General features: G+C 33.4%; 4 protein-coding genes and 1 non-coding gene across 6 annotated transcripts; 3 read left to right on the forward strand and 2 right to left on the reverse strand.

Annotated features, from left to right (window-relative positions):
- The first annotated feature begins 1,101 nt into the window (after window positions 1-1,101).
- LOC142554135 (universal stress protein PHOS32) lies at window positions 1,102-3,586 on the forward strand. Of its 2 annotated transcripts, none has more exons than XM_075664784.1 (5): window positions 1,102-2,236; window positions 2,402-2,481; window positions 2,946-3,064; window positions 3,172-3,248; window positions 3,333-3,586. In XM_075664784.1, the coding sequence occupies exons 1-5, from the start codon at window positions 2,005-2,007 to the stop codon at window positions 3,359-3,361; spliced, it is 537 nt and encodes a 178-aa protein (XP_075520899.1). In that variant the 5' UTR covers window positions 1,102-2,004; the 3' UTR covers window positions 3,362-3,586. The 2 variants fall into 2 exon arrangements, with proteins under 2 accessions (XP_075520899.1, XP_075520900.1); XM_075664785.1 differs by having other exon boundaries at window positions 1,107-2,236; window positions 3,336-3,586.
- On the forward strand, window positions 1,224-1,307 carry LOC142554911 (small nucleolar RNA U30). Its single transcript, XR_012822274.1, has one exon. It is a non-coding gene; the product is annotated as a small nucleolar RNA U30 (small nucleolar RNA).
- Window positions 3,587-4,794: 1,208 nt separating the features above from the next.
- On the reverse strand, window positions 4,795-9,358 carry LOC142554134 (putative receptor-like protein kinase At5g39000; the record flags this gene model as incomplete). Its single annotated transcript, XM_075664783.1, has 6 exons — window positions 4,795-5,146; window positions 5,362-5,515; window positions 5,596-5,830; window positions 5,929-6,139; window positions 6,255-6,361; window positions 6,595-9,358. Coding segments are annotated over 6 exons (3,651 nt in total), but the record flags the coding sequence as incomplete, so codon positions are not given.
- Window positions 9,359-15,381: 6,023 nt separating this feature from the next.
- On the forward strand, window positions 15,382-16,848 carry LOC142552548 (protein RADIALIS-like 4). The gene is made up of 2 exons (XM_075662233.1): window positions 15,382-15,690; window positions 16,621-16,848. The coding sequence occupies exon 1, from the start codon at window positions 15,451-15,453 to the stop codon at window positions 15,676-15,678; it is 228 nt and encodes a 75-aa protein (XP_075518348.1). The 5' UTR covers window positions 15,382-15,450; the 3' UTR covers window positions 15,679-15,690; window positions 16,621-16,848.
- A 9,067-nt stretch (window positions 16,849-25,915) lies between these two features.
- On the reverse strand, window positions 25,916-27,042 carry LOC142552549 (transcription factor RADIALIS-like). The gene is made up of 2 exons (XM_075662234.1): window positions 26,661-27,042; window positions 25,916-26,190 (listed from the first exon to the last, which is right to left on the reverse strand). The coding sequence occupies exons 1-2, from the start codon at window positions 26,912-26,914 to the stop codon at window positions 26,166-26,168; spliced, it is 279 nt and encodes a 92-aa protein (XP_075518349.1). The 5' UTR covers window positions 26,915-27,042; the 3' UTR covers window positions 25,916-26,165.
- Window positions 27,043-27,596: the final 554 nt, after the last annotated feature.

The following is a 27,596-nucleotide window of genomic DNA, read 5'->3' on the forward strand; positions in this document are numbered from 1 at the left end:
ATCTACCTCGTGGTTTAGCGATGTGAGATTTCACCTAAGAGCCTTCACCCCCCTTTCGGGACTCACCGTCATCGCTGAGGTTTGCCCCACCATCTCAAACTCATGCGGAGTCGCTCTGATACCAAATGTCACGGAGCAAGATAAACACTTGCATCTTACGGACTAGATGAACAACAAATTAATTGCATAAACTAATCAATTAACCAAAAAAAAAAAAAAAACAGAACATTCGATGTTTCTCAACTAGAACATGTCTAGTTGATAAACAATATTTCCAACCTCTCTTCATTTCATTGAGATTTCTATTGGTAGTTGTTTTTCATTCATAAATTAATCTGTTAAATTCACAAATCACACCTTCTGTCGGTTCGGACGTTCGGTTATGGATAAATATTTCGGTTCGGTTCGGTTCGATTATAACTAATTCAATTCGAGCAGTAATCCAACCGACCGAATGCTCACCCATATGCGATATACAATAAAATATTTAGTTTTAGATTTGATATTTTTTTAATTTTAATTTAAAATTTGGGATTGAAAATTTATTATTCTAATATAAAAACTTTGGGAATGAAGAAAAATCGAGGGGGAGGGGTAAAAAGTATATTAAGTTTTTATAAATATAATTTTATTTTTTAATAAAATAAAAAAATAGCTAGAGACAAAAGTTGTGATCTAAGATAACATTTTTCATAAAAATAGAGAAAGTAAAAGATTTTTTCATACTTAATAATTACTTACAAATATCTCTAAAATTTATGTTAATGGAGGATGTATGAGTGAAATCGTCGAACGGATCTATTTACTAAACCATTTTTGCCATCTCGATATCAAATCTTACTATCGACTATAGGTGCGCGTAATATTCACTCGTCACATTGAGGGTGGTGTCAGATATAGCATAGAATCACGGATGAGTCGAATTAAATTAAATTAAATTAATATCTTAAATCACTAAAATGGGCCTTTCAACCAAAGAGGCCGATGTATTATAAACCTATTTGGGCCCTTTCTCAAATAGATTAGGGCTTCGTTAATGAAAAGAGGTTTCCCTCCAGAGCTCACTCGTTATTTAAATTCAGACCAAATCCATGGCATCTAACCCTAGCGGCTTGAAGATTTCTTCTTTTCTCGTTATCAGCCCACCGGAAATTCTGCGGCGCACACAGAAAACACGCACTTTGATTTATGTTAATGGAGGACTCATGAGTGAGAAGAGCAGGTGCAATGATGAGGTTTTGAATATAATCTCGTTAATCTGATGATTACTGAGGATAAACTATCTAATCCATTCTTGTTACCTGAGCACCTTCTCTCCATTCGATCTGCTTCATTGATTTTAATTTTTTTCCCACTTGTTTCTGTTTTGAATTTCTCGATATTTTTTTATTTTATTTTTTGGGAGGTGGTGGTTGTGTGTAAAATGCTCTTCCTTGTTCACTGGAATTTTCGAAAATGTTCCATTAGTTTAATCAGGACTCTAGGAGTTCAGTTAAATTGATACGGAAAGTAACGATTTTGACTCGAATTGAATCGGATTCAATTTTTTATTTGCCCATTTTTAAAATATATATTTGCCGTAAAATGATGTTTCGAATTTGAGCAGCTAAGATGAGCTTAATAAAAAGTTTTAATGGGTTCAATTCGGTTTGAAGAATGTGAAAGGTAAATTATGGAAGAAGAAGGTCTTCGAATTTGAGTTTGGTTGGTCGATGGATTCACGGTTTTCAGGCGACGGACTCTATATTAGTGGTGGGGTCGGATAAGGCCTGTGGGGGCACTTGTGTAAAATAAAAAAGTTTGCAAATTGGAAAATCGGTGCGGTGTAGTGGTGTCCACCTTTCGGATCCCGATTACCAAAAGGATAAAACAAGGTATCCCAGTTTGACACGCCATTGTCCAAAGGGGCTTTGAAAAAAAATCCAATCTTTGCACCCACTGGGCGTTGATTTGACGTATACCAAAGATCCCAGAAACTGTGATCCGGAGGGAAGGGAGGAAGGTATGGAGACACTGAAGGAAGAGGAAGAGTACAACTGGAGAGAAGTGGTTCTGCCATCGTTGATACCGATTGTGCCTGAGCCGGAGTTGGAGAGGGAAAGCGGGGAGAGGAGAAGGGGGAGAGATATAATCATCGCTGTGGATCATGGTCCAAATAGCAAGCACGCGTTTGATTGGGCAGTCACCCATTTATGCCGCCTCGCCGATACGATTCACCTCGTGCATGCAATCTCCAGTATGCTTCGGTTCTTGTTTTTCTTGGAATTTGTTTGAGTTTCAATGTTGTGTTGGGCTGATTTCGGCGATCTTCTGTTGGTTTTGGTCCCCAACTTACTAGTTTGCATGTATTTTCTGTGGTTTCATGACTTTTTTTGATTCTCAACACATGTTTTTCGGCAAGGTTTTAAGAACCAGATCGTATATGAGATGACACAGAACCTAATGGAGAAACTTGCGGTGGAGGCCCTTGAGGTGGCTATGGTGAGTTTTTTATTCAGGTTATCAATGTTTTGATATCTTGATGTTTTAGAGACTTATGGATGTGGGTGATGATTCTAGGCAAGATTTCTGTGTTTGTTTCATGGGAATAGATGATTTAGCTAAGAAAGATTGGGCCATGGAAATTTAGAGAAGCATATATTAATGACTTGAAAATTTTCTTTGTGTCATATGATATTTTTCATCATTGTCTTCCCTGACCACTTCACGTATTGTTCTTGTGGATAGGATGAAACTCGCGTTCGCTTATTGCATCTAAATGTGCGTGCTCTCTTTATTTGAAAAATCACTAAAGAATATAACATATTGATTCTGTATAATGGTGACTTGCTGAAAATTGAAATTTAAATAAGAAACACCTTGAATTTTTTCTGACATGAATGACATTTACATATTTGTTTATATCTGTGACAAGCCAATTAGTATTAAACTTTTTGGGTGAATAGGTCAAGACGAAAGCTAGGATCGTGGAAGGAGATGCAGGAAAGATTATATGCAAGGAAGCAGAAAGGTTGAAGCCTGCTGCCGTGGTGATAGGCACCAGAGGCCGAAGTTTGATTCAAAGGTCTTTCTCATCCGTTACTTTTTATCGCTTGCACAATCACATCCTTCCATCATATATATACATGCTTGATCGAGTTCTTATAGTTTCTTTCATCCTGTTCTTTACAGCGTTCTGCAGGGTAGCACAAGTGAATATTGCTTCCATAATTGTAAAATAGCGCCAATCATTATTGTGCCTGGGAAAGGTAAAATCCGGCAAACCATTTTTGGATCAGTCTATTTTCAAGTCGTCGGTGTCACATTCATAAATTATTGAATTCATTGGATAGCAGAGGCAGGGGACGAATCTGCATTATGATAGAAATGGAAAAGGCAGAAGCATGGACATCTCAACAATTCATTGGGACAGAATTGGATGATGCATTTCTTGAAGTGAACCCCTGAGTTCTTTGAACTAGATGTGAGTTGAGTTAAAATTTTGCTGTTACTATTGATTTATGTCAAAGAATGGTGGATTTAATAGAATTACCTCCCTATTTTTGCCAACATGTATGGTTTTGTAAAAAATAATGATCACTTTCAATTGTGCCGTTTCCATTGGTGGGGTTTGCCAGATCCAAATAGGTAAGATGACGAGAAATTCCTATGATAGATATCTAAAAATAGAAAAGAATGAAAGCAATTATTTTAAAATCAAATCATATCGTAATTAAAATATTTAAATAATTACTATTATAAAATTATTTGCTATGACTATCATCATTGTTATTATAATTATTATTGTTATTAAATAATAATAATAATCAATATTGTTTTGGTAATATCATTATTATATTATAAGATTTATTATTTTTATCATCAAATATTGACTATTATTGTTCTATTTATTGTTAATGTTAAATTATTATTCTTTATAAATTATATTAACTATTATAATTATCAATAATTTTTTATATATTTACCTATTATTGTAAATAATTATTTTTATTATTGTTGAATTATTTATTAATAATTTTCTATTTAATATAATCGTTTTTTTTCCCTAATATTATTATTGTTATGGCTATTATTATTATTATTATCCTTATTATTTTATTTATTTATAATTATTAAATATTTTTAGATTAAATATTTTGATCTGGGCGGCAACTTGTTTGGCCGATGATTAAATATATCGACTCGAATTTCATTTTCTTTGATTTTTAGTTGTTTTTCCATTTGTAAAGTCAAATTTCAAATTCTTTTAACTGAGTTTTTTGAAATCGACATTTTCAAAATTATCACCCCAATCAAACTATTGGATGGAAGAATCTGACTTAATGATTTGATTTGAGAATGTATTTGACATTTGGATTTTAAATGATAAACGATAATCATCTTAAATACATTCATTTCAAATCTATTTCAATTATTAATTTTTAATACCTTAATCCAAATTCATCCACATTTGTAAAATATTATAATATAATATATTTAATTTAACATGAAGAATTTATACTAGTATTTTTGAATGTATTTAATTAATAGTATTATAAGTATTAAATAGGCACCCTTTTTGAATTGTAAATGTATAAAGTTACATATTGTGACTTAATTACATGTCACAATCGTTATTAAGTCAAGATGATGAACCAGAATTTGACATTTAGCATATTTCCTTGCCTTTTCATTCAATATTTTTTTTAAAAAAAATATGAAAAAAAATATTGATAAATTAAATGGACGACTTCAAAAAAAAAAAAAAAAAGAGACAACCAGTAGGATTAAAACCAAACATATTATTATAAGACCAAAAGCTAAAATAGACCAATCTGTATAACCATTTTTGTTATGCTCCCTACCTGAACATGGTAACCTAAACTTACAATGAAAGAAGCACAACCCATTTCTAACAATATTATTCACAACTCAACTTGTATATCGAAAATTCGACTGAAAACGCCGACGCCAACCGTTGTGGTCATCATGTGAGGAATTTTTTTCCCTCCAACATGTCGACCACATCGGACATGGTTGGTCGTTCATGTGCTTCTCGTGTACATAGAATACCAACTTGGATGCAACGTAGTGCTTCGTCCACATCGAACTGAATTGAGTTATCTGCCAAAGCTAATATTTTGCCGTCCTCCCACGGCCTCCATCCCTGAAAAGCACATGACAAAAAATGTCCATTTTCTAGGCTTTTGTGGTAAGATACCTTAATCAAAAACTGGTTTTAAGTAGCCTGAGTTTGACTATCATCTGAACCAAAAGCTGTAAAATGACCAATACCTAACTAAACATACTCTTGGGAATGTTAGTTTTTTAAAAAATTAACATTTTGACCGATGTTATTTTGTTAACTAATCTAATACTTACAAAGCCAAACAAAGGTGCGTCCTCTTGATCTTCAAGACGAAGATCAACATTTCGCTTGCCACTCACAATCTCCAAGACAGCAATTCCAAAGATGTAGATATCTGTTGTAGTTGCAAATCTACCATCCATCATGGATTCTGGGGCGATGTAGCCTCTGCACATTTATAACACACATCACAAAAAAATGTGGTTGTACTCCAAAGGGAGGGGGTGTAGGATAAAGTATTGTATTACAATGTCCCGGCTATTGCCGTTGTCAAATGTGATTGATCTTCTCCCAAACATCTTGCCAGTCCAAAGTCGGAAATTTTAGGATTCATCTGGCTGTCTAGCAAAATATTGGATGGCTTGGGATCTCTATGGATTATCTGTGATCCTAAATCTTCATGAAGATACCGAAGTCCTCGAGCAATTCCCATGATGATCTTGAACCTGTGATTCCACTGAAGTTGGATTCGTCGTGCTTCATCTATGTATGTGTAGAAATCATTTCAAAACATAGTGGATCAGTATTTCTCCAATACAAAAGAGAGTACGAAATGGAAAACAGAACATGAGATCACCAACCAAAAATAAAATCACCCAGCCCGCCATTTTCCATGAACTCGTATACCAGAATCCTTTCTTCACCATCATGGCAATATCCAAGTAGTTTAATGATGTTACGGTGATTGAGATTATGAAGTAAACGAATCTCATTTTCGAATTCAGTGTGTCCCATTGCAGAATGTGTTGAAAGCCTTTTAACTGCGACCGTCTCTCCTGAAGGCAGTACAGCCTACACATGGCAATAACTATGAAGCTCAGTAGAAATATTCAGAAATTTTACTTCACCAATCTATCTTGCAAAATGGAGCAACAACAAATTAGATGGCCTGGCTAGAAAAATTCACCTTGTAGACTGGACCAAATCCACCTTGTCCAATCTTATACGATGGGGCGAACTGATTGGTAGCTGCTGCGATGGTGTTCCAATCAAACATGTGCAATCCGGCTCCGTCTTTCATTAAGTAAATCTAATTAGTACGAGCACATTCACCAGTGACATTTTTTATTATAGTTTGGCTGATCCATTGAGTCTGACTCAACCTTAACTTCCTTTAAAACGATTCTCAAATATTTTACACATTAAGAATAAACGCTTTCGTTTATCAGAATGTTAGCAAAACAAGAAATAAATCATGAGCATTTTTTTATTCTTTTCTAAATTTACTGCTTCGTATCAAAGTATACCTGGTATTGGCAATTTCTTTTTCTTTGGGGACTTAAATCTGTTCACAAATGCCTTCCACGATCGCCGGAATGATGGCCTATATGTTGGGGTGTTCCTCTGGTTTCCTTCAGATGAAGGGTAACCATTATCCATGTTACTGATAGATCGTGCTCTAGGAGGAGGTGAGGATACTGTACCAGGGGAGGACGATGATAGTTGTAAACTGCGGAAAACATTCGCTTCATCACTGTGGCCAGTTCGCACTCTTCCATGAGAGGTCATAGTTCGCTCACCAGTGGAGGATGATGCTAGTTGCCTACTGGAAAGTACAATTGCTTTGCTATCGCGGCTAGTTTGTTTTCTTGAATGAGGGCTAATAGTTTGATCACTAAGGGAAGTCAATGTTAGTGACCCATTTACTAATACATTGGCTCCGTCATTGTTGCGAGATTGTTCTCTAGGATGAGAGGTTATAGTTTGCCCATTAGAGGAGGACGATGTTCGTTGCCCACTGACTAATATGTTGGCTTCGTCATGATGAGGAGCAACACTTGTTATCTCATTTGATGTCAAAGATCTCGGGGTCTCCTGCTGCTCAAGTGCTAACTCTAGTTGCACCACAACTTGAGCTATTGTTGGCCGCTTCTTTGGCTCATCATCCAAGCATCTTTCAACAACCTGTACAAATGTTTTCAAGCTATCTGGTAAAATTTCCCCTTTCAAACTTGAAGCTACTATAAGATCAACTTCTCCTTTACTGATTTTGTCTCGAGCCCACTTTGTTAGAATATGCTCATCCATTAAAACACTTTGGTCTAATGCCGGTCTCCCACACAATACTTCCAGTAACACTACACCAAAGGCATATACGTCACTTTTCCTTGTAAGCTTACCCGTGCTCAAGTAACTCGGGTCAAGATATCCAAATGTCCCCTTAACTTTTGTGCTAGCATGGCTCTTTGCATCACTTTTGTTTTCATGTTTGACCAAACCCAGATCTGAAATCTTAGCCGTGAAATTTTCAGCCAGCAAAATGTTTGAAACCTTGACATCACGATGTATGACTGCGTGTCCTGTGTGAAGATAATCTAGTCCTCGACCAGCTCCAATGCATATGTCAAGACATTGCTTCCAGGTGAGAGAAGAACAATCGTTACCATTCCTTTCAAGCTTGTAGAGATGGTCTGCCAAAGTTCCATTGGGCATATAGTTGTAAACTAGAATCATTTCCCCATGATCATTGCAGTAGCCAATCAAAGAGACCAGATTAACATGTCGAAGCTCAGAAAGTGTTTCAACCTCTGCCAGAAACTCAGGTGCCCCTTGCTTAGAGTTTAATTTTAATCGCTTTATGGCCACAGTTTCTCTCCCGCCATCGATTAGGCATTTATAAACTTTTCCATATCCACCCTTTCCAATTACAAGTGCATCGCTGAAATTGCTGGTACCCAACTGTATCTCGTTTAGTGAAAAATGACGACAGAATCGTCCTGCTCTATCTGATGGCTTGTTTCTCTCCTCTGTATTGTTTGATTCCAAAATTCTTCTCAGCTCAGGAAGGTTGACGTTTGCCAGAAAAGATAAAGCTATCACAACAGTCTGAATGACATTTCTATTCATGACAATGGACAGCGAAGATTGGAAAGTCCAGGATGGTGAGTCCCCTTCAGAAGGCAAGGAATTTGGGCAACCAAAACTATTGTCAAGGTTGCTCAGTTTGAATATTTCAAAACCCGTAAAGGGTCCATTCCCATCTATTAATTCATAATATGATTGGAGGGAGATATCACGTCTACCATCTTCTTTTCGCCCTCTGGTTATAACTATAAAGTCCCTATGGTTGTGCTTGAGCAAGAGAATGCTGTCTGTTACTTGGAATATGTCAATATTCGTGCAAGCAACTATTTCATTGATGAGGACTTTGAAAATCAGTTTGCCTTTCTCAATCATCTTTAGTCCTGGATTGGAGAATTGAAGCCTGACCAAATACCTGAATCCCACATCTACCGGTATTTTCCAGTTCAGAACTCTCGCCTTTTCTTTCGGAACCGTTCCAAATATGTCGCTGAAATCGTCATCCGGCGAGGCAGAATCCCAGCTCACCTTTTCTCGGTGAACCATTTCCAGAGCAGTTCCATTATCAATGTAGAACAACTGAGACTCATACCCAACCACTCGTACTCCAATATCCTCACCATGAAAGTAAGAATGCTCCGGAGTCACTGGGATGATCTCAATCCCATTAATGAAAGCATAAGCATCTCGCAACCGACTCGTTGCAGGGGAGAAACTAATGTTCAGTAGTTGGTTTTCTTCTACATTTAAACAATATTCCTTAGTAAAGTAACTCAAACCAAGCGCATCACTCATCAGGGAAGCACTAAAGTTACCAAGTAAGACGAAAGGTCCGGCTACAACATCGAACAAGTCCGTCCGTGTTTCGAACCCTTTGTATACAGTAGGATTGAAGTGAAGGCGGATAAACTTCTGACCTGGATTGAGAAGAAACGTGTAGGAGAAAGCTGAACGGGAAATTCTTGCTGTTTTATAAGGAATCTGGCCGTCATCAGAAATCGAGACACTCGAGGTGGTCGATGTGCCATTCAACTGCAGCGAGGATCTTAACTTCGGATGCTTATCTCCGACCCACTTCCTGCCATTACGGGCAGCGGAAACGCCATTGGACCCACAGTTTACCGAAACATCACCCTTGATCGTGTAAACCGCATGATCATCGATACAGTCCGTGGGAAGCGATAAAATAGTGTGTAAACACCAGCAGATAAATCAAACAAGCCGGTAAACAGCAGCAGACTTTCATGTTCATGATCATGGATTCACAAAATGGAAAGAATTTAACTCCCATGATATTGGTTATTCGTCTTATTTGGGTGACTTCGTTTCATTCTCAAAAGTCGTCTCGTTGTGTGTATATATTTTTATATTGAATGCTTTAGTCTACGGGCGGAAACTTAGAGCAACTTTCACAAGCTGCAGTATATTATATTAAAATTATATATATATATTATATACAAAAAGTCCACACGATTTTGAATGCTTTAGTCTACGGGCGGAAACTTAGAGCAACTTTCACAAGTTGAAGTATATTATATTCAAAAAATATATATATATATATATATATATATATATATATATATATATATTATTTCCAAAAAAAGAAAAACTAAAGTTGCAAAATACACACATATATATAGAATATGATGTGCGAAGCCATAATAATATTTGATGTCATGTTGATTTTATTTGATGTCATATTGATATTTCGACGAAAAATATAAAATAAAATTATAAAAGAAACAAAGTTAGCACATCAATACTGAATTATGACTAATTAGCTATCCAAAATCAAAATTAAACCAGAGAATATTTTTATTTACAATCCATTTTTTTACAACATTTGCTTTGAAAAGAGAATCATACAATCAAGGTGGTATTAGAATTAAATTGATTATTACAATTTAGTTTTTAAATTTCATGACCAATCTAATTTGTTATTGGGCCGAAAAAATGGGCTAGTAAACCACCTAAAATAATATGTGGGCCGACCTTCCTCAGATAAGTTGGGCCTAGAGATTTAAAAACAACATTACAATAAATGGTACGGATAAATGGAAAATAGGCAAACTTTTTACTTGAAAAGAGTTGGAGAAATTAATATTCCGTCGATTAGAAACATAATTCGGATCAATTAATCTTTTTATTTTATGTTTAAATTTTATTTTGCTTAATATTTTAAATAATAATATCAAGGTATTATAGGATGTGATATTTTGGGAAATATAATTGATGTGTTTTGGAGATAAAAAGCAGTCAATATTGGGAAAATTCCATAAGTTGGTCTAAACAGGGTTTCAAACCTTTAGTTAGTCAAAATTTTGTCCTAATACAATACCTTAACTTTATTGCACTTTTAATCTTTTTTTTTTTTTTGCACAGAAAAACCGATATGACGCTGAACATTGTTGATGCAGGTTCAACTATTTCTGATACGGTATCTGACATTGCTTACATATCCTATGATATCAGCACTCGACAAAAAAAAAGTCACTTGATGATATCCGGGTGAATCGGGTATGAGATAAGTAGACAATCCACCGGATGATGAGGATAATTTATGATTATGAAATTTGAGCAAAGAAAATGGCTTCAACTGTAACCTGCGAACAAGTAAAGGAACTCATGAATGGGTGCCGAAGGAGTGTTCGATGTATCCAGTCCGATGCTTAAGTTATCAGGTGAAGAAGAAAGTAAGGACGACTGTATATGCGGTGATATATGTGAGTGTTTAACAATTAAGAATTCCAGAATCTGTAAATGAGAAATGTATCTGTTGTTTAATGGAGGATATCTCATAATTACCTTGTTTTCAGTGCCCACCTGCTAAGTAGGATAAGGAGGCTGCCCATACCCTGTACTTCTGATGGCTTCTTTAACACGCCAAACCCATGTTGTTCTGACAGATAAGATAGCCCATACCGCTACACTCGAGTATGGTGCACTTCTCGAGGCAGCCCGGGTAGAAGTTCCCCGGGAGCTTGCATGAGAGCCTGGGCGCTCGATTGCCAGGTTAGAAAATATCCCGAGTGATCCCACGTCCGACTGCTGAATAAGGTACTCTGCTTATTGAATCTAATTTGGGCTATTCATTTAGTATTCCGGGTCATCCATGACCCGGGATTTTATGAGGGTATCATCATTAAAATGGAAATCCCTATAAATGTAAAAAATAAAATAAAATCAAAGAACCATGGTACAACTTCAACATCCATAAAACCACATTGAATCTGTATTTTTTAAATTTAAGTTGAATGGCATTATAAAATGGGATAAAACCAATGATTGGGAAGAGGATTCCCTTTGCATGGCTTGGAGAACTCTTACGTATATCGACTTATTATCAAACGTGCGACATTCGTTTTTCCCCTTTTGTTCACATTAATTAATTCGAATAATCCGACGAATTTGTTCTTTTAAATGAGCCAAAATTGGGAGGTACCGAATCCAATTACGAGTGGTGGACCCTCTTTCGGGTCGGATTCCAAAAGGTCCGAATCTCGAGTTATTACCCAATAACAAGCTATCAAGTGATTCAAAAATCTTCGGGATTGATTCTTTGAAAAAGAGACATTATCGTCATATTTAATGATGCAATCCTTTTGCTTATAATAAACAGTGTATATACCATGAATAAAATCCCAGAATTTATATTTAAATTTCAAAAATAAAAGTACAAGTTTTTTCTTCAAAATGTAAAAAATCACTCGACCTTTTAAGTTAATGAGATACTATAGTGGGAGTACTGCTGTCACCTGTGAAATCAATTATTAAAATATGGGAGATCCATGTTTCACTCAGTGGAGCTCAGGTGATCTAATTTTTTTTTTTTAAATTTATATATAAATTTTGGATTAATTTTTATATTAGTGCGGATAGATCAATTTTAAATATTAAAAGATTCTAAAATTTAAAATTATAGCTCGGGTAGACCCATATTCCTGGTTCTGCCACTGATATCACTTCACACACACACACATATAATAGGTCTCTTGTGAGATGGTCTCACGAATCTTTATTTGTGAGACGAGTCAACCCTACCGATATTCACAATAAAAAGTAATACTCTTAGCATAAAAAATAATACTTTTTCATGGATGACCCAAATAAGATATCTATCTCACAAAATACGACTCGTGAGACCGTCTCATACAAGTTTTTGTCACACACACACAATATATATATATATATATATATAATACAATGGTGGTAGTTGAAGTTATCATGAGATAATGACCTCAAAATAGGTGGTAGTTTAATACAATGGTGGTAGTTGAATTTATCATGGTAAATATTATTCACATGAACTTATAAAAATTATATTTCTACGGATAATTCTGAATTCTCTCTTTTCTTTATCATTCAATTTACAACAAAATTTTTGATTAGAATGAAAAATCCATGCAGACTAGTGACCATATCCGTAAGCTGGTTCTAAACAAAAAAGAAAAAGGAAAAAAAAGAAAAGAAAAAGCAAGTCAAGCAACAAACTTAAAAGTATGTATATAGTTAACGGTTTTTCAAATATGATTCTTGAAATACAACCCAAGCAGTTTGATATTTAATTATTTAAAAGTGTATTTTAAGGGAATTATGATAATGTTACTTGACCATTTTCCATTTTTCTTCTAAATTAGTTTTAAATTTTAGTTAAATTTGATGGTTTTTATTTCACTTTCAATCATTTGTCGCCAGAGAACTAACATGACAACGAAAAATGAATATGTAGCACCGAAATTCTGACTTGACATTGAAAATTACTGACGTAGTGATGAATATTATTGACGTATCCGATACCACATCAGTACTATGGAGAAAAAATATTGAAATAATAAAACAAGCACCGACTTACTGCACTGAAATTGCAACTTCAAAAATTTGGATTAATTAAAAATTGAATAGGCAAATACTAAAATTGTACTTTCCTCTTTATAAAAAGAAAGCACAAATCCAGAAAATAGACGATCGTTGTTTAGTGCATGAAATTGGTGATGTTTGGTAAAAATGTGTAGGATAACAAATTAATTATTTTAATATATAATAACAATAATAAATACAGACAGCCTCAAACATAAACAATATAGAGTATGTACGCTCTCACGAATCTTTATCTATGAGACGGGTCGACTCTACCGATATTCACAATAAAAAGTAATACTTTTAGTATAAAAAATAATATTTTTTCATGGATGACCTAAATAAGATATTCGTCTCACAAAATACGACCCGTGAGACCGTCTCACACAAGTTTTTGCCAACAATATATATGATAGAATCCCTGTTGCTGCGCTTAAAGGTAAAAACTTATGTGAGACGGTCTCACGGGTCGTATTTTGTGAGAAAGATCTCTTATTTGGGTCATCAATGAAAGAGTATCATTTTTTATGCTAAGAGTATTACTTTTTATTGTGAATATCGATAGGCTTGACCCGAACTAAAATTCATTTGAAGAGAATATTTTTTTAAAAAAATTTGGGGGCGAAAATTGTATAATTTGGAGTTGGGAGAGCAACTAAAACATCATGCTCAACTTGTTATATGATTTGAAACGATTGAGTTAGCCACTCGATATTACTATTGGTAATATAGTCACGTCTTGTGTTAAATTATAAACAAACTTATAAGTTGATGCAATTATTAAGAGCAGATTGTTTTGGACAATAATCCTTGTTTAGTGAGTGAACAAGAGCACTAAGACATGCCAAGATCCAAATATTTTGAGGGTAAATTGCATCCAAAATCTTGCTCGGGAAAAAAAAGTAACAGCTGTTTCAGAAAATCAACAATTTCTTAAAACTCTGTTTTTAATTACAAGTTTAAAAATTAGTTTTGACTCAAAAAAATATGTAAATAGTTAATGTCCATTATTAAATTTATTTAAAGTTTGATGATCATTAAAAAAAACAAACAAACAAAGAAACCAAAACTAATGGCAAAAAATGAAAGATGGAAAGAAAGAAAGAAAAGAAAAACCATTGTCATTTAATTGGCAAAAACTTGTGTGAGACGGTCTCACGAGTTGTATTTTGTGAGACGGATCTCTTATTTAGGTCATCCATGAAAAAATATTACTTTTTATGCTAAGAGTATTAATTTTTATTGTGAATGTCGGTAATGTTGACCCGTCTCACAGATAAAGATTCGTGAGACCGTCTCACTGAAGAACTACTCCATTTAATTTGACTACAAGAAATACATGAACCTCATAAACATATATATGGTAGTTTGTGTAGACAAGAAGAGACTTTGAAAGCCATATGAATTTGGACCAACTTTGTTCTCTATTTAATTTGATCTTTATCAACTATATGAAGCTTTATCATGATTTAATTGGACCACTTCAATTTGAAGTGGCCAAATATTGAATTTAAAAGATAGTATGGATAATAAAATGGAAAATAATTTTTTTATTTGTGCATTAACTTGTATGATTTCACCAAATAAGTTTTTAAAGTTTGTTATGTACACTAACTTTTAATTTTTGGTTATTCTGGTCAAATTATTGATGTCATACTATAACATACTGTTGTGACACAGAAATGTTGATACGATATTGAAAAATGTTGACGTGATATTGAAAATTTCAAACTTGTCATGTGTCACGTCGACAATTGAATCAAAATAGTCGAAAATAAAAGTTAATATACCAAAACAAATTTTAAAAACTTAATTGACCAAAAACCGAAATTGAACAAGTGAATGGACCAAAAAAATTCGATTTCTCCAATAGAATTAGTGGACTAAGATCGTGAATTGATAAAAAAAATAAATTTATCAAAATTGAACAAAAGTTCTCTTCAAAATGTAACAAAATCATTCGATCCACTAAGTTAATTAATTTGCTAGCTAAGGTCTCTTGCAATTAAGTACTCTCTTTGTCCACACTCTCACCTTGTGGCTGTAGTGCAGACGAGTCACTCCTTCCAATTACTTTTAGCCAATATTATAGAGAGATTCCCCTCTCCTTCCAATTACTTTTGGGCAGGTTAAGTTTCTTTTGAGACGTAATCATGAATCTTTATTTGTGAAACGGGTCAATTCTACTGATATTCACAATAAAAAGTAATAATCTTAACATAAAAAGTAATATTTTTTTATGAATGACTCAAATAAGATATTCAGTCTCATAAAATATGACTCGTGAGACTATCTCACACAAGTTTTTGCCATTACTTTTAGCCAATACAGGGAGAGGTTTCCCTCTCCTTCCACAGTATATATAAGGCACCCCATGGAAACATTTTTACAATCATCCCAATTGATCAAGACGCATATCGATCAGTTTTATTCTCTTGGATATCATGGCCTCAAGTTCACTGAGTTCAACCCGGTGGACGCCCCAAGAAAACAAACTGTTCGAGAAGGCATTGGCTCGCTTCGACAAGGACACCCCCGACCGCTGGCAGAACATAGCTCGGGCCATGGGAGGCGGCAAGTCGCCCGACGAGGTGAAAAGGCATTTCGAGATTCTGATGGAGGATCTCCGGCGAATCGAGTCCGGCTACGTCCCGTTTCCTAGTTACAGATGAAATATTAAAAAGGTTCCTATTATTGTTGATTTTTTTTTATTTAGCTTTATTTTGTTGATGGATTCTCTTTTTGTTTCGATATTATTTATTGACTTTATTTTCTGGTCCATCATTCCCTTTTTTTTTTTTCTTTTTGAGTTTTAGGGTTCACTTTTGCATGCAAGGGAATATCCAATAATGTCTCTATTATAAAAATATCCCACAAAATCGAGTCAATATATATAATATTCCTGTACATTTAATATATTATAATTATAATGATGAAGTACATAATTATGGATTAATATGTAAGTCGAAAAACTCTTTAATTATATATTATATTTTCTCAGTTTGCTCTACTAAATGATAAATATTCCAGAGTCTTCCATTTTTTTTTTGAGACATGCATGCATGTTTGGATATTTTTAAAATCTTTAATGCAATAATTTGATCAAAGTTTTTTTGAATAAAAAAAAAAACAAGTGAGGATTAAGAAAAAAATTGGTAGATTACGTAAATTTTAATTTTTAAAAACGCTCTTAAATATCATTTTTTTAAAAAAAAAATATTTTTACAGGTAGGACTATGTGCTTAGATGGCCTCTTCAGTTTCAAATATCGTCTCGTGTTTAAACTGTGTTTTTTCGCAAATAAGAAGATCGTAAACTTTTTAAAAAAACTCGAGACATTTTTTTTTAAAAAATTCTATGGTGTCAAATTTATCTAACTCGAATTATATATGTATGATTATGGATTTAATCCTGAGCAAAAACTTGTGTGAGAAGATCTTACGGGTCGTATTTTGTGAGACATATATCTTATTTGGGTCATTCATGATAAAATATTACTTTTTATTGTGAATATCGGTAGGGTTGACACGTCTCACATATAAAGATTCGTGATATCGTCTCACAAGAAACCTATTCTTAATTCTGATAATATATATTTGTTGGTTAATGGACAGGAATCCAAAAGATCGGAAGATGGAAGTGTATTTCAAGAAACATCAACTGTTTGCTCATATTAGAAGAGCCTACCGATGACTTCAGAAACACCTTTTTTGTTTTTGTTTTAATGTATCGAATAATTTCGAATTTCATTTAAAAATCTATGTTTTAATCTGACTTCAAATATATTTTTTGTATGCATCTTCCTAATTAATTAAAATCAATATTAAGTAAAGTATGTATCAACTTCTAACCCGAAAATTGGTGTAAATTGTATGATCACCAATTAAATTAAGCGTATTTGGTTTATAATCACAGCTAAAACCGTCGCAAATAGATTCGAAAACGATATATTTTGCATGTGCCTTAGCGTTAAAGAAGATGAGATATTATTCAAACTAAAGGATACAACGGGTGTATTAGGTTTTTTTTTCGATGAGTTTCGGAGAAATATAATTATTTTTACATATTTATGATAAAAACTATTAGAGAAAACTTATCTTAAATACTTTATTTTTATTAAAATTTAATATAAGAATGGAATTTTGTTTAAAAAGATAAAATAATAATAAAACTAATGATTATTTTAGATATCTTCAAAAGGAAAAAAAAAACTTATTTTGAGAAGAGAATGAAAATGAATTACGAATTTTTCTTTCTTTAGGGAATCGATCGAATGAAAAATTATTTAAAAAAATCGCAACAAAATATTCAAAACTATACCAAGGGCTCATAGAGCTACTAATTCATATTCATCCTCGTTATACGGACATGGATAAACATTCAAACATTATTTTTCTATATTATTTTCAACAGCAGCTCTTTTAAATATTTACCGGAAAATCCTTTTGACGTTCAACTAATGATTTGAATTACTCAAAATAAGTGAAAGTAGATCCTAATTTTTCAAATATTTATTTTTAAAAAAAGGAAGCAATAATTGTCCAATTGAAACAACAATCAAAGCTGCATGATGTCCAAACTGTTACATGATTTAAAATATGTGATTTTATCGCTCGACATTACAATTGGTAATAATGTCATGTCATATGTTTGATTATAAGAAAAAATTGTAAGTTGACGTGATCACCGGGAAGATTGCTTTGAAGCAATAATCCTTGTTCGGAGAGTGAACAAGGCATAGATAGCTCCATGTACGCATGGGCGGAGCCAGAAATATGGCTCCGTCGGGGCTAGAATTTTTAACTCTAGAATTTTTTAATATTTTAAATTGATCTACCCTGACTAATATCATATTATTCCAAAATTATACAAAATTTACATATAATTTTTTTTTTAAAAAAAATTAAGCCATATACAAGTACATAGCTCCGCCCTTGCATGTACGGTTTAAAAATTTTGAATTGCGATTGATGTAGTCGAACAAAAAACAATACCCTGAATTAGGAAAATTCAAGCAAATATTGATGGTGGAGTCTCCGGGCGTGCAGCTGTCGCCTTGGTGAACCCGAAGATGAAATTTTTGGATCGTCACTCGCGTAAAAACAAAGCGTTAGAGGCGCGGAAAGTGCCCAACGTAATGTAAGAAATATGACACATGTTAAAAGAAGTAGCGTGTACAAATTGAAATTGGCGACGGTCAAGAAAATTTAGATGCGTACACGATTCTTCTTCTGAATCTCGGCTCCCGATACACTCATCGATGGTATGAGAAAACGCCTATAAATAGAGCGATTGAGGTCCCTAAGCATACACACCTCATAAGAAATATACACCATCTATTGAGAGGGTGGAGTGCATAGAAGACATCAATCGAGAAGAAAATCAGAGAAATCAGGACCGAAGGTAACACTCGATTTAAGCTTCCGCATATTATTTTTCATGTTCATGTATACGTAAAAACATGATTTTGAGAAAAAATTTTAACATTTGGTATCAGAGCCAAGATACCTCTGCCTTGAAAATTTTGTTTCTGAAAGTTTACGTAAAGTGAAAGCTTGGATATAATTAAGAAACTTACCTGAAAATTTGTTCTCGGTTGCACCTTGAAGTCTTGAGATGAAAATATTCAGTTTTCTGATTTTTTGAAAAACTTTTTGAGAACAGAAAATTTCGTTACGAAAGTTTCTGAATTTTTTTTTTTTTTACGAGAGGATGAAGAAGACTTTGAAAGTTTACAAATTGTGGCAATTGAATTCATGCATTTTCGTATCTTATGAATTCAATAATTCAGAAGGCAAAGCATTCAATTGCCGTGGAACTTACAATTTGACAAATGAAATTGATAGTGTCCGTTCAAATTTATTAAATTTATTATTATTATTATTATTTTATGGAGCCTACGTACAATTGCATCTTCAGATAAATAATTGTGTAGGTTCAATTTTTTTTTTAAAAAAATTAATAATAATAATAATAATGTATTTAATGTGTCATTTAGTTATATGTATAATTTGATATACATATAACATTTGGTTAAATAATATGTACACATTAAAATAATCCAAGTTCGACGTAATTTCTAACACACGTTTAGAATTTTTTTTTTTGCATGTTAGATAAAATGTCAAATATTATGCTTAAATGTTTGATGTGTACATGCAAATTTAATATTATATTTGCATTTATTTTTTAAGTTTTTAAAATGCAAATTGTATTGAAAAATATTTTGGAAAAACAATATTCATATTGTGTTCATATTAAATTATATTAATTTGTTTATAATTTGAAATGAACATATCAAGTAAGATGTTAATATAATAAAATATTTCAGATATTCACAAATGAACAAATAATCCTCACTTTATCACTACTCTGATAAAAGAGAAAAACTGATGAGGAACCCACATTTTTATGTGATCCTCACTTTATCACTACTCTGATTGAAGAGAAAAACTGATGGGGAATGTAATTGTTGTTCATATTAAGTAAAAATGTGAATATAAAGTTATTTAATGAAAAATTTTGGCTTATAAAAATTCACATAAATGTGGATAATTAAGTTGAATAATAATTATAAGGTGACGTAAGAAAACATGATCTGATGGAGTTCTTCATAGATCGGTTTAAACTGCCTTGACTAGCCACTGGTCTCCCTGAGGAACGTTGCTCTATCTAGGAGTTAGGTATTTAAAGGGCCTTAGCACTACCTATCTTTCCAGTGAACCGTATAATTTTAAATAATTGAGGAATAGCCACAGAATCCTTAATTATGAAAAATTATGCATTAAGTGGATTCGGATCACATAATGGACATCAATTGTAATTAATTATATAAACATAATAAAATTTATCCCACAGGGATTTTTATTATATTTATATAACTAATTAGGTTAAAATATCAAATTATATTTTTCTTAATTTACCCACAGGAGTTCAAGGAAAATACATTTTGATAGTTTTATCATAAAGTTACAGAAAAATCTTATTGAATTAAAATTTTAGCCCACATGCAAATTTTATGTCACTAGATTTTTAAAACATGAATTACATTGGTAAAACATGATATTGTCTCAAATTTTAAGCATATGATATTTTGTGCAATTATACAACCTGCGAGTTTTTCTGATATGAAATGTGACATTCCCGATCTAAAAGGCGATAACTATAAAATATGGAAAGAAAGAATTCTTCTTCAATTGGGGTGGATGGATATTGATTATGCTATACGGAAAGACGAACCATATGCTATTACTGAAAACAGCATTCCGGATGATGTTGATCTTTATGAAAAATGGGAGCGATCTAATCGACTCTGCGTAATGTTCATAAAGACCAAAATCTCTGCTGGTATGCGTGGTTCTGTCGATCAGCATAATAATGTCAGAGAATTACTGAAAGCTATTGATGAACAATTCAGTCTTCAGATAAGGCACTTGCAAGCACCCTAATTATGGAATTCTCTTCATTAAGGCTCACCAGTGTGAGAGGTGTGCGAGAGAACATCATGAAAATGCGGGACATAGCGGCTCGGCTCAAGACACTTGAAGTGGAAATGTCTGAGACTTTTCTTGTGCATTACATTTTATGCACTCTTCCACAACAATATGGACCCTTCAAAATTTCCTACAATACACATAATGATAAATGGTCAATTAATGAATTAATGACCATGTGTGTTCAAGAGGAAGGAAGGTTGTTGATGGAAACAAATGATAATGTCTTTATGATCACACAAGGAAAGTATAAAAAGCAAGCCAAAGTCAAGGGTAAAGAGAAAGGAATAATTCCACCCCAACATGACATCAAGAAAGAATCCAAATGTTTCTTCTGTAAAAAGACGGGACACATTAAGAAGGATTGCAATAAATTTAAGGACTGGCTTGAAAAAAAAGGTATTCCTACTTCATTTGTCTGTTATGAATCTAATATGGTTGATATGATTTATAATACATGGTGGATTGATTCTGGTTCTACAATCCATGTTACAAATACCTTACAGGGTATGCAAAACCTAAGGAAGCCAATAGGAAATGAGCGGAGAATCTATTCAGAAAACAAGATGTCTTCGCATGTGGAGGCTATTGGGACTTGCTGCCTTATATTGGATAGTGGTTTTGTTTTAAAATTAGAAAAGACATTTTATGTTCCTAGTTTTTCTAGGAATTTAATTTCAGTTTCAAAACTTGTACCTCTTGGTTATTCATTTCAGTTTTTGGATAAATCAATAAATTTATTTTATAAATCAAATCTTATTGGAAATGGTACAATGGTTCATGGTCTTTTCTCTATTTCTTTACAAAATAATAACACCACTATGCATGTTCAAGGAGGTATTAAAAGATGTGTTATAAATGAAGATTCCTCTATATTATGGCATCGGAGATTGGGACACATCTCCATAGAGAGAATTAAAAGATTAGTGAATGATGAAGTACTTAGTACTTTAGATTTTACTGATTTTGAGACTTGTGTGGACTGCATTAAGGAAAAGCAGACCAATAAGTCTAAAAAGGATGCCAAGAGGAGTACAGAAATATTAGAAATCATACATTCAGATATTTGTTGTCCAGATATGGACATGCAAAGTCCGAAATACTTCATCTCTTTCATTGATGATTACTCACGATACATGTATATCTACATGCTTCATAAAAAAAACGAAGGACTAGAAGCCTTTAAGGTTTTTAAGGCTGAAGTTGAGAAGCAATGTGGAAAACATATTAAGATCGTGAGAACTGATAGAGGTGGAGAATATTATGGTAGATACACTGAAAATGGACAAGCACCTGGTCCGTTTGTGAAGTTTCTCCAAGAACATGGAATTGTTGCCCAATATACTATGCCTGGTTCTCCGGACCAGAATGGCGTAGCTGAAAGGAGAAACCGAACATTATTGGACATGGTGAGGTGCATGTTAAGTAGCTCAAAACTTCCTAAATCTTTGTGGACTGAAGCTCTTAAGACAGCTGTGTATATATTAAACCGAGTTCCAACTAAGGCTGTCCCAAAGACGCCATTTGAGTTATTTAAAGGTTGGAAACCGAGTTTGCAACATATACGCATTTGGGGTTGTCCTTCTGAAATAAGAGTTTACAACCCACATGAAAAGAAACTGGACCCAAGAACTATAAGTGGATATTTCATTGGGTATGCCGAAAAATCCAAAGGGTACAGATTCTATTGTCCATCTCACAACACTAGAATTGTGGAATCAAGAAATGCAAAATTTCTTGAAAATGACTTGATTAATGCACAACCCTCTTATTCACACCCCTCAAGACCAAATGGGTGTTAGGCAACCGATTACTGAAGTTCCACAAATCGCTGATGAAAATCCAGTAGATCAAGTTGTTAATGAAGAACAACAACAAATTGTTGATCAACCAAACAACCTTAGGAGATCTACTAGAATAAGAAGATCAACAATATCTAGTGATTATGTTGTGTACTTACAAGAATCGAACTTTAACATTGAAGCCGAAAATGATCCTGAAACGTTTTCACAAGCCATGAATTGTAATGAGTCAAAACTATGGTTTAATGCTATGAAAGAAGAGATGAATTCTATGGCAGTTAATGGAGTCTGGGATCTTGTTCACTTGCCTGATGGTGTAAAAGCCATTGGATGTAAATGGGTCTTCAAAACAAAGAAAGACTCATTAGGCAACATTGAAAGGTATAAAGCAAGACTTGTTGCTAAAGGATTCACTCAACAGGAAGGAATCGACTACAAGGAGACTTTTTCTCCTGTATCTAAGAAAGATTCTCTTCGTATCATTCTAGCATTAGTTGCACATTTTGACTTAGATTTACAACAAATGGATGTGAAAACAACTTTTCTCAATGGAGAACTATAGGAAGAGGTTTATATGAAACAATCTGAAGGATTCTTCTCTAGTAATGGTGAGCAATTGGTTTGTAAGCTTAAGAAATCTATATATGGATTGAAACAAGCTTCCCGTCAATGATATTTGAAATTTCATGATGTTATCTCTTCATTTGGATTCGTTGAGAACCTCATGGATCAATGTATATACCAGAAGGTCAGTGGGAGCAAGATTTGTTTCCTTATTCTATATGTGGATGATATATTACTTGCAACCAATGATAAGAGTTTGTTATATGAGGTGAAACAATTACTCTCTAAAAACTTTGATATGAAGGATATGGGCGATGCATCTTATGTCATTGGCATTAAGATATATAGAGACCGGATTCGAGGTATTATAGGTCTGTCTCAAGAAACCTATATAAACAAAGTTTTAGAGAGATATCAGACGAAAGATTGTTCACCAAGTATAGCTCCCGTTGTGAAAGGTGATAAATTCAATTTGAGCCAATGCCCAAAGAATGATCTAGAGAGGGAACAAATGAAAAGCATTCCTTATGCTTTTGCTGTCGGAAGCTTGATGTATGCTCAGGTTTGCACTAGACCTGACATTGCATTTGTTGTTGGGATGTTGGGAAGATATCAGAGTAATCCAAATTTAGACATTTGGAAAGCTGCAAAGAAAGTCATGAGGTACCTTCAAGGGACCAAAGATTATATGCTTATATTCAGACGAACTGAGAATTTGGAAGTAATTGGCTACTCTGATTCAGACTACGCTGGCTGCATTGATTCAGGAAAATCCACTTCATGATATATTTTCATGCTAGCTGGTGGAGCTGTATCTTGGAGAAGTGCAAATCAGACATTGACTGCTATTTCCACTATGGAAGCTGAGTTTGTATCTTGTTTTGAGGCAACCTCACATGGTGTATGGTTGAAAAGTTTCATTTCAGGGCTTAGAATTATGGATTCAATATCTAGGCCATTAAGAATATATTGTGATAATTCAGCTGCTGTTTTTATGGCTAAAAATAACAAAAGTGGTAGTCGAAGCAAGCACAACGACATTAAGTATTTAGCCATACAAGAACGTGTTAAAGATAAGAAGTTACTTATCGAGCACATTAGCACTGAATTGATGATTGTGGATCCTTTGACTAAGGGCATGCCACCATTGAAATTTAAGGATCATACAGAAAGAATGAGACTTGGTTCCTTTATGTAATTTTGTTGTAAGAACAAAGTTAATGAAACTATGATGTGATATTTTCTCATATTTGTTGTGCATACATTTATTGATTCGAGAAATATCAATAAAGTTGGACCTCGAATAAACATAAGGTTTATTCATTAAGTTATACAGTTTGAGATACATAATGCATTGTGATACATGGAAGATAATACTCGCTTCTAGAGGAACTATCGCCATGATTCATGTATTCTGTTTTCTACTATGGTAAATGAGATATATGTGTCAAGTGGGAGAATGTAAGAAATATGACACATGTTAAAAGAAGTAAAGTGTACAAATTGAAATTGGCGACGGCCAAGAGAATTTAGATGCGTACACGATTCTTCTTCTGAATCTCGGCTCCCGATACACTCATCGATGGTATGAGAAAACGCCTATAAATAGAGCGATTGAGGTCCCTAAGCATACACACCTCATAAGAAATATACACCATCTATTGAGAGGGTGGAGTGCATAGAAGACATCAATCGAGAAGAAAATCAGAGAAATCAAAATTTTCAATGGCCGGAGGTAACACTCGATTTAAGCTTCCGCATATTGATTTTTCATGTTCATGTATACGTAAAAACATGATTTTGAGAAAAAATTTTAACACGTAAACCATATTACACTCAAATCCGCAACCGTATAAATATATATATATATATATATATATATATATATATATATATATATTACTTGATCCAAACTGTCATACAATTAATTAATGTCTTGTTGCATGCATAATTTTTATTATTAATTCTAATCCACATTTTTGGCTTAAATTACTGAATTAAAACCATGAAATCGGGGATTTTATTAATATACGGGATTCTCTACATTGACCAATTTTGAGTGGGCAAAAACTTGTGTGAGACGGTCTCACGAGTCGTATTTTGTGAGACAGATATCTTCTTATTTGGGTCATTAATGAAAAAATATTACTTTTTATTGTGAATATCGGTAGGGTTGACTCTTCTCACAGATAAAGACTCGTGAGTCCGTCTCACAAGAGACCAACTCTTTTGAGTGTTACCGACTCAAAGATTTTGCGACAAAAAAAAAACGTGTAAACAAAATCAAATTTATCTTGGGAAACAAATGCAAAATAATGAGCTTTTAGAAACTAATAATTAAGGGTCCTCCATGGTGCAATAATTATAAGACTCGAGATTTTAAAAAAGTGAAGTAATTTATATATATTGTTTTATACTTCATGTTTTACGATGAATACGCACTTTATATTTTATTAATTAAATACACAAACGAAAACTATTAAATGATATTACAAAAATATTTTGATGTGGAAATTATATTTTTGGTACCATAACTTGTATGCTTTCAATTTTTTATGATGTGAGAACCCTCTACTTTGACAATTTTTTCAATTTTAATAATTTTTCACCAAAGTTGTGATATGACATCGGATAAGTCAGCAATGTTGATCGACACGTTGATGTCAAATCAACACTCTGATAAATAAGGGCAGAAATAAAAAAAAGTATAAATTAGTAGATTAAGATGATAAATTGACCAATAACATGGACGGAAATGAAAAACAAACAAATTACATGACAAATGTGTAATTTTCTCCATTTTAAATGTATATTTTAGATTGCAACGAGGTTATTAGCAAAATAACATTCGTCAAACATTTTTTTTTAAATACTTGGAGATGATATTTTTTTAAAAATGAAGTTTGACCAACGTTATTCCCCAAATATTCTCTAAAAAAAAAAAGCATACTCGACAACATAATAAATATGTAACAATGAAATGTAAAGCAAAGAAACACACAAATTAATGTTGGAAATTATACGAATTTTTCGGACAAACTCAACGGAATTCGAGTCACAAATTCTAACGTAATACATGTCAGAAATGATTTATTTATGGAGTATAAAATATTACAGAACGGGAATAATTAAATTGATAGACTTTGGATAAAATAAATATAATTATGGAAGAATCGTCATTTTTATAATTTATGATTCTTCTGTACAATATATATATATATATAAAATATATAATTTAATTAATACTTAATAAACTCCTTAAATGAAGGAGGAATCTTCGATATTGCGTAGTTTCACGATTCACCGCATGTTCACAATCCTCGTCCTGCAAGAGAATATATTTGTAATTAATTATCAATAAAAAATATGATAATGTCAATTTGAGAAATTTCGAAATGAATTATAGTAATTTTATATTTTGCATTATTTCATAATTTAGGCGTATTGTTTTGATATGAATTATATATACAGTTTTGCTATTACGTCAACCAACCGTGCTCATCTTTGTGCCCGCACACCAACAAGGTTATGCTCACCTATTGGATTTATAATTATTATATGATTAATCACATCTAATAGGTGAGTGTCGACTCCAATTTAAAACATTTTGACATCCTCAATATTTAAAAGTCGTATTTACAATTTTGATAAATTTCCATCATCCGTTTTGACATATGTGTTCATGGTGAACACTCATATAATGAATACGATGAAATTTATCAAAATTGTAAATACGACTTTTAAATATTGAGGATGTCAAAATGTTTTAAATTGGAGAAATCAAATGTAAATTACCTTTGTGCTTCCCCGTTGGTAATCCTGTAGTTAGGAAATGGCACTCTACCACTCTCAATATACTTGACATCTTCCACAAGGATTTCGTAATGCCTCTTCACTTCATCGGGGGTTCGCCCTCCGACGGTCTTCGCCACGTTCGCCCAACGATCTGGTGTGTCCTTGTCGAACACGGCCAACGCCTTCTCGAACGCCTTGTTCTCCTTGGCGGTCCAAGAGCTGCCTGAGGGACGGGTCATCGAGGTTGATGCCATCGATAAATCAAGAAAATTGAGAGCGAGATAAGGGGAATGAAGATGGAACTGTTAGTAAAAAAGTGGGAAACTAGACTCCCTTCTGAGTTGGTCGAGAATGGAGTAAAACTTGAGAAGTTCGGATGTGTGAAAGAGTTGGGAATTGTTGCATATTTATAAGCTGTCCTAGGGATGACGTCACGTCATCCTAAAATGTTCGAATTCTATATATGTATATATATATATGTATATATATATATGTATATATATATTTGACCTTTAAAGTTGCAAAATGTGGAGAATTTTGAGAGATTTGTCTCTTTAAGAACCACAATTGAGTAAACGGGACGAAAGACATTAAAATACCGAAGAATCTCTAGAGTATACAAAGACAGTGTTTTGTTAGAATTTCTTGTAGTTTGGTTCTCTAATTATTTATCATCAAAATTTTGTCTTATAGCATTAAATTGATTTTTTTCAACACTTTTATTATTTTTTTAGAGTATTGATGTGATACAAGATTATGCTGACATAAGTTCGATTACCTGATGAACACTGATTATATGTCCAACACCACGTCAAGACTTCTATCAATATAAGAACTAAACGTACAAGAAAAAAAAGCTTATTGTACTAAAAACAAATTTTATAGGCGTTTCTCATACCATCGATGAGTGTATCAGGAGCCAATATTCAGAAGAAG

Source organism: Primulina tabacum, chromosome 8 (genome assembly GCF_025594145.1).
Source record: "Primulina tabacum isolate GXHZ01 chromosome 8, ASM2559414v2, whole genome shotgun sequence".
NCBI lineage: Eukaryota > Viridiplantae > Streptophyta > Magnoliopsida > Lamiales > Gesneriaceae > Primulina > Primulina tabacum.

Bases quoted from the DNA above. Each gene is read 5' to 3' on its own strand.
- LOC142552548 (XM_075662233.1), top strand. From the start codon at position 15,451: ATGGCCTCAAGTTCACTGAGTTCAACCCGGTGGACGCCCCAAGAAAAC.
- LOC142554135 (XM_075664784.1), top strand. From the start codon at position 2,005: ATGGAGACACTGAAGGAAGAGGAAGAGTACAACTGGAGAGAAGTGGTT. The intron at 2,482-2,945 runs GTGAGTTTTTTA...TTGGGTGAATAG, and splicing joins AGGCCCTTGAGGTGGCTATG to GTCAAGACGAAAGCTAGGAT. The intron at 3,065-3,171 runs GTCTTTCTCATC...TGTTCTTTACAG, and splicing joins GGCCGAAGTTTGATTCAAAG to CGTTCTGCAGGGTAGCACAA.
- LOC142552549 (XM_075662234.1), bottom strand. From the start codon at position 26,914: ATGGCATCAACCTCGATGACCCGTCCCTCAGGCAGCTCTTGGACCGCC. The intron at 26,191-26,660 runs GTAATTTACATT...ATTCTCTTGCAG, and splicing joins ACCAACGGGGAAGCACAAAG to GACGAGGATTGTGAACATGC.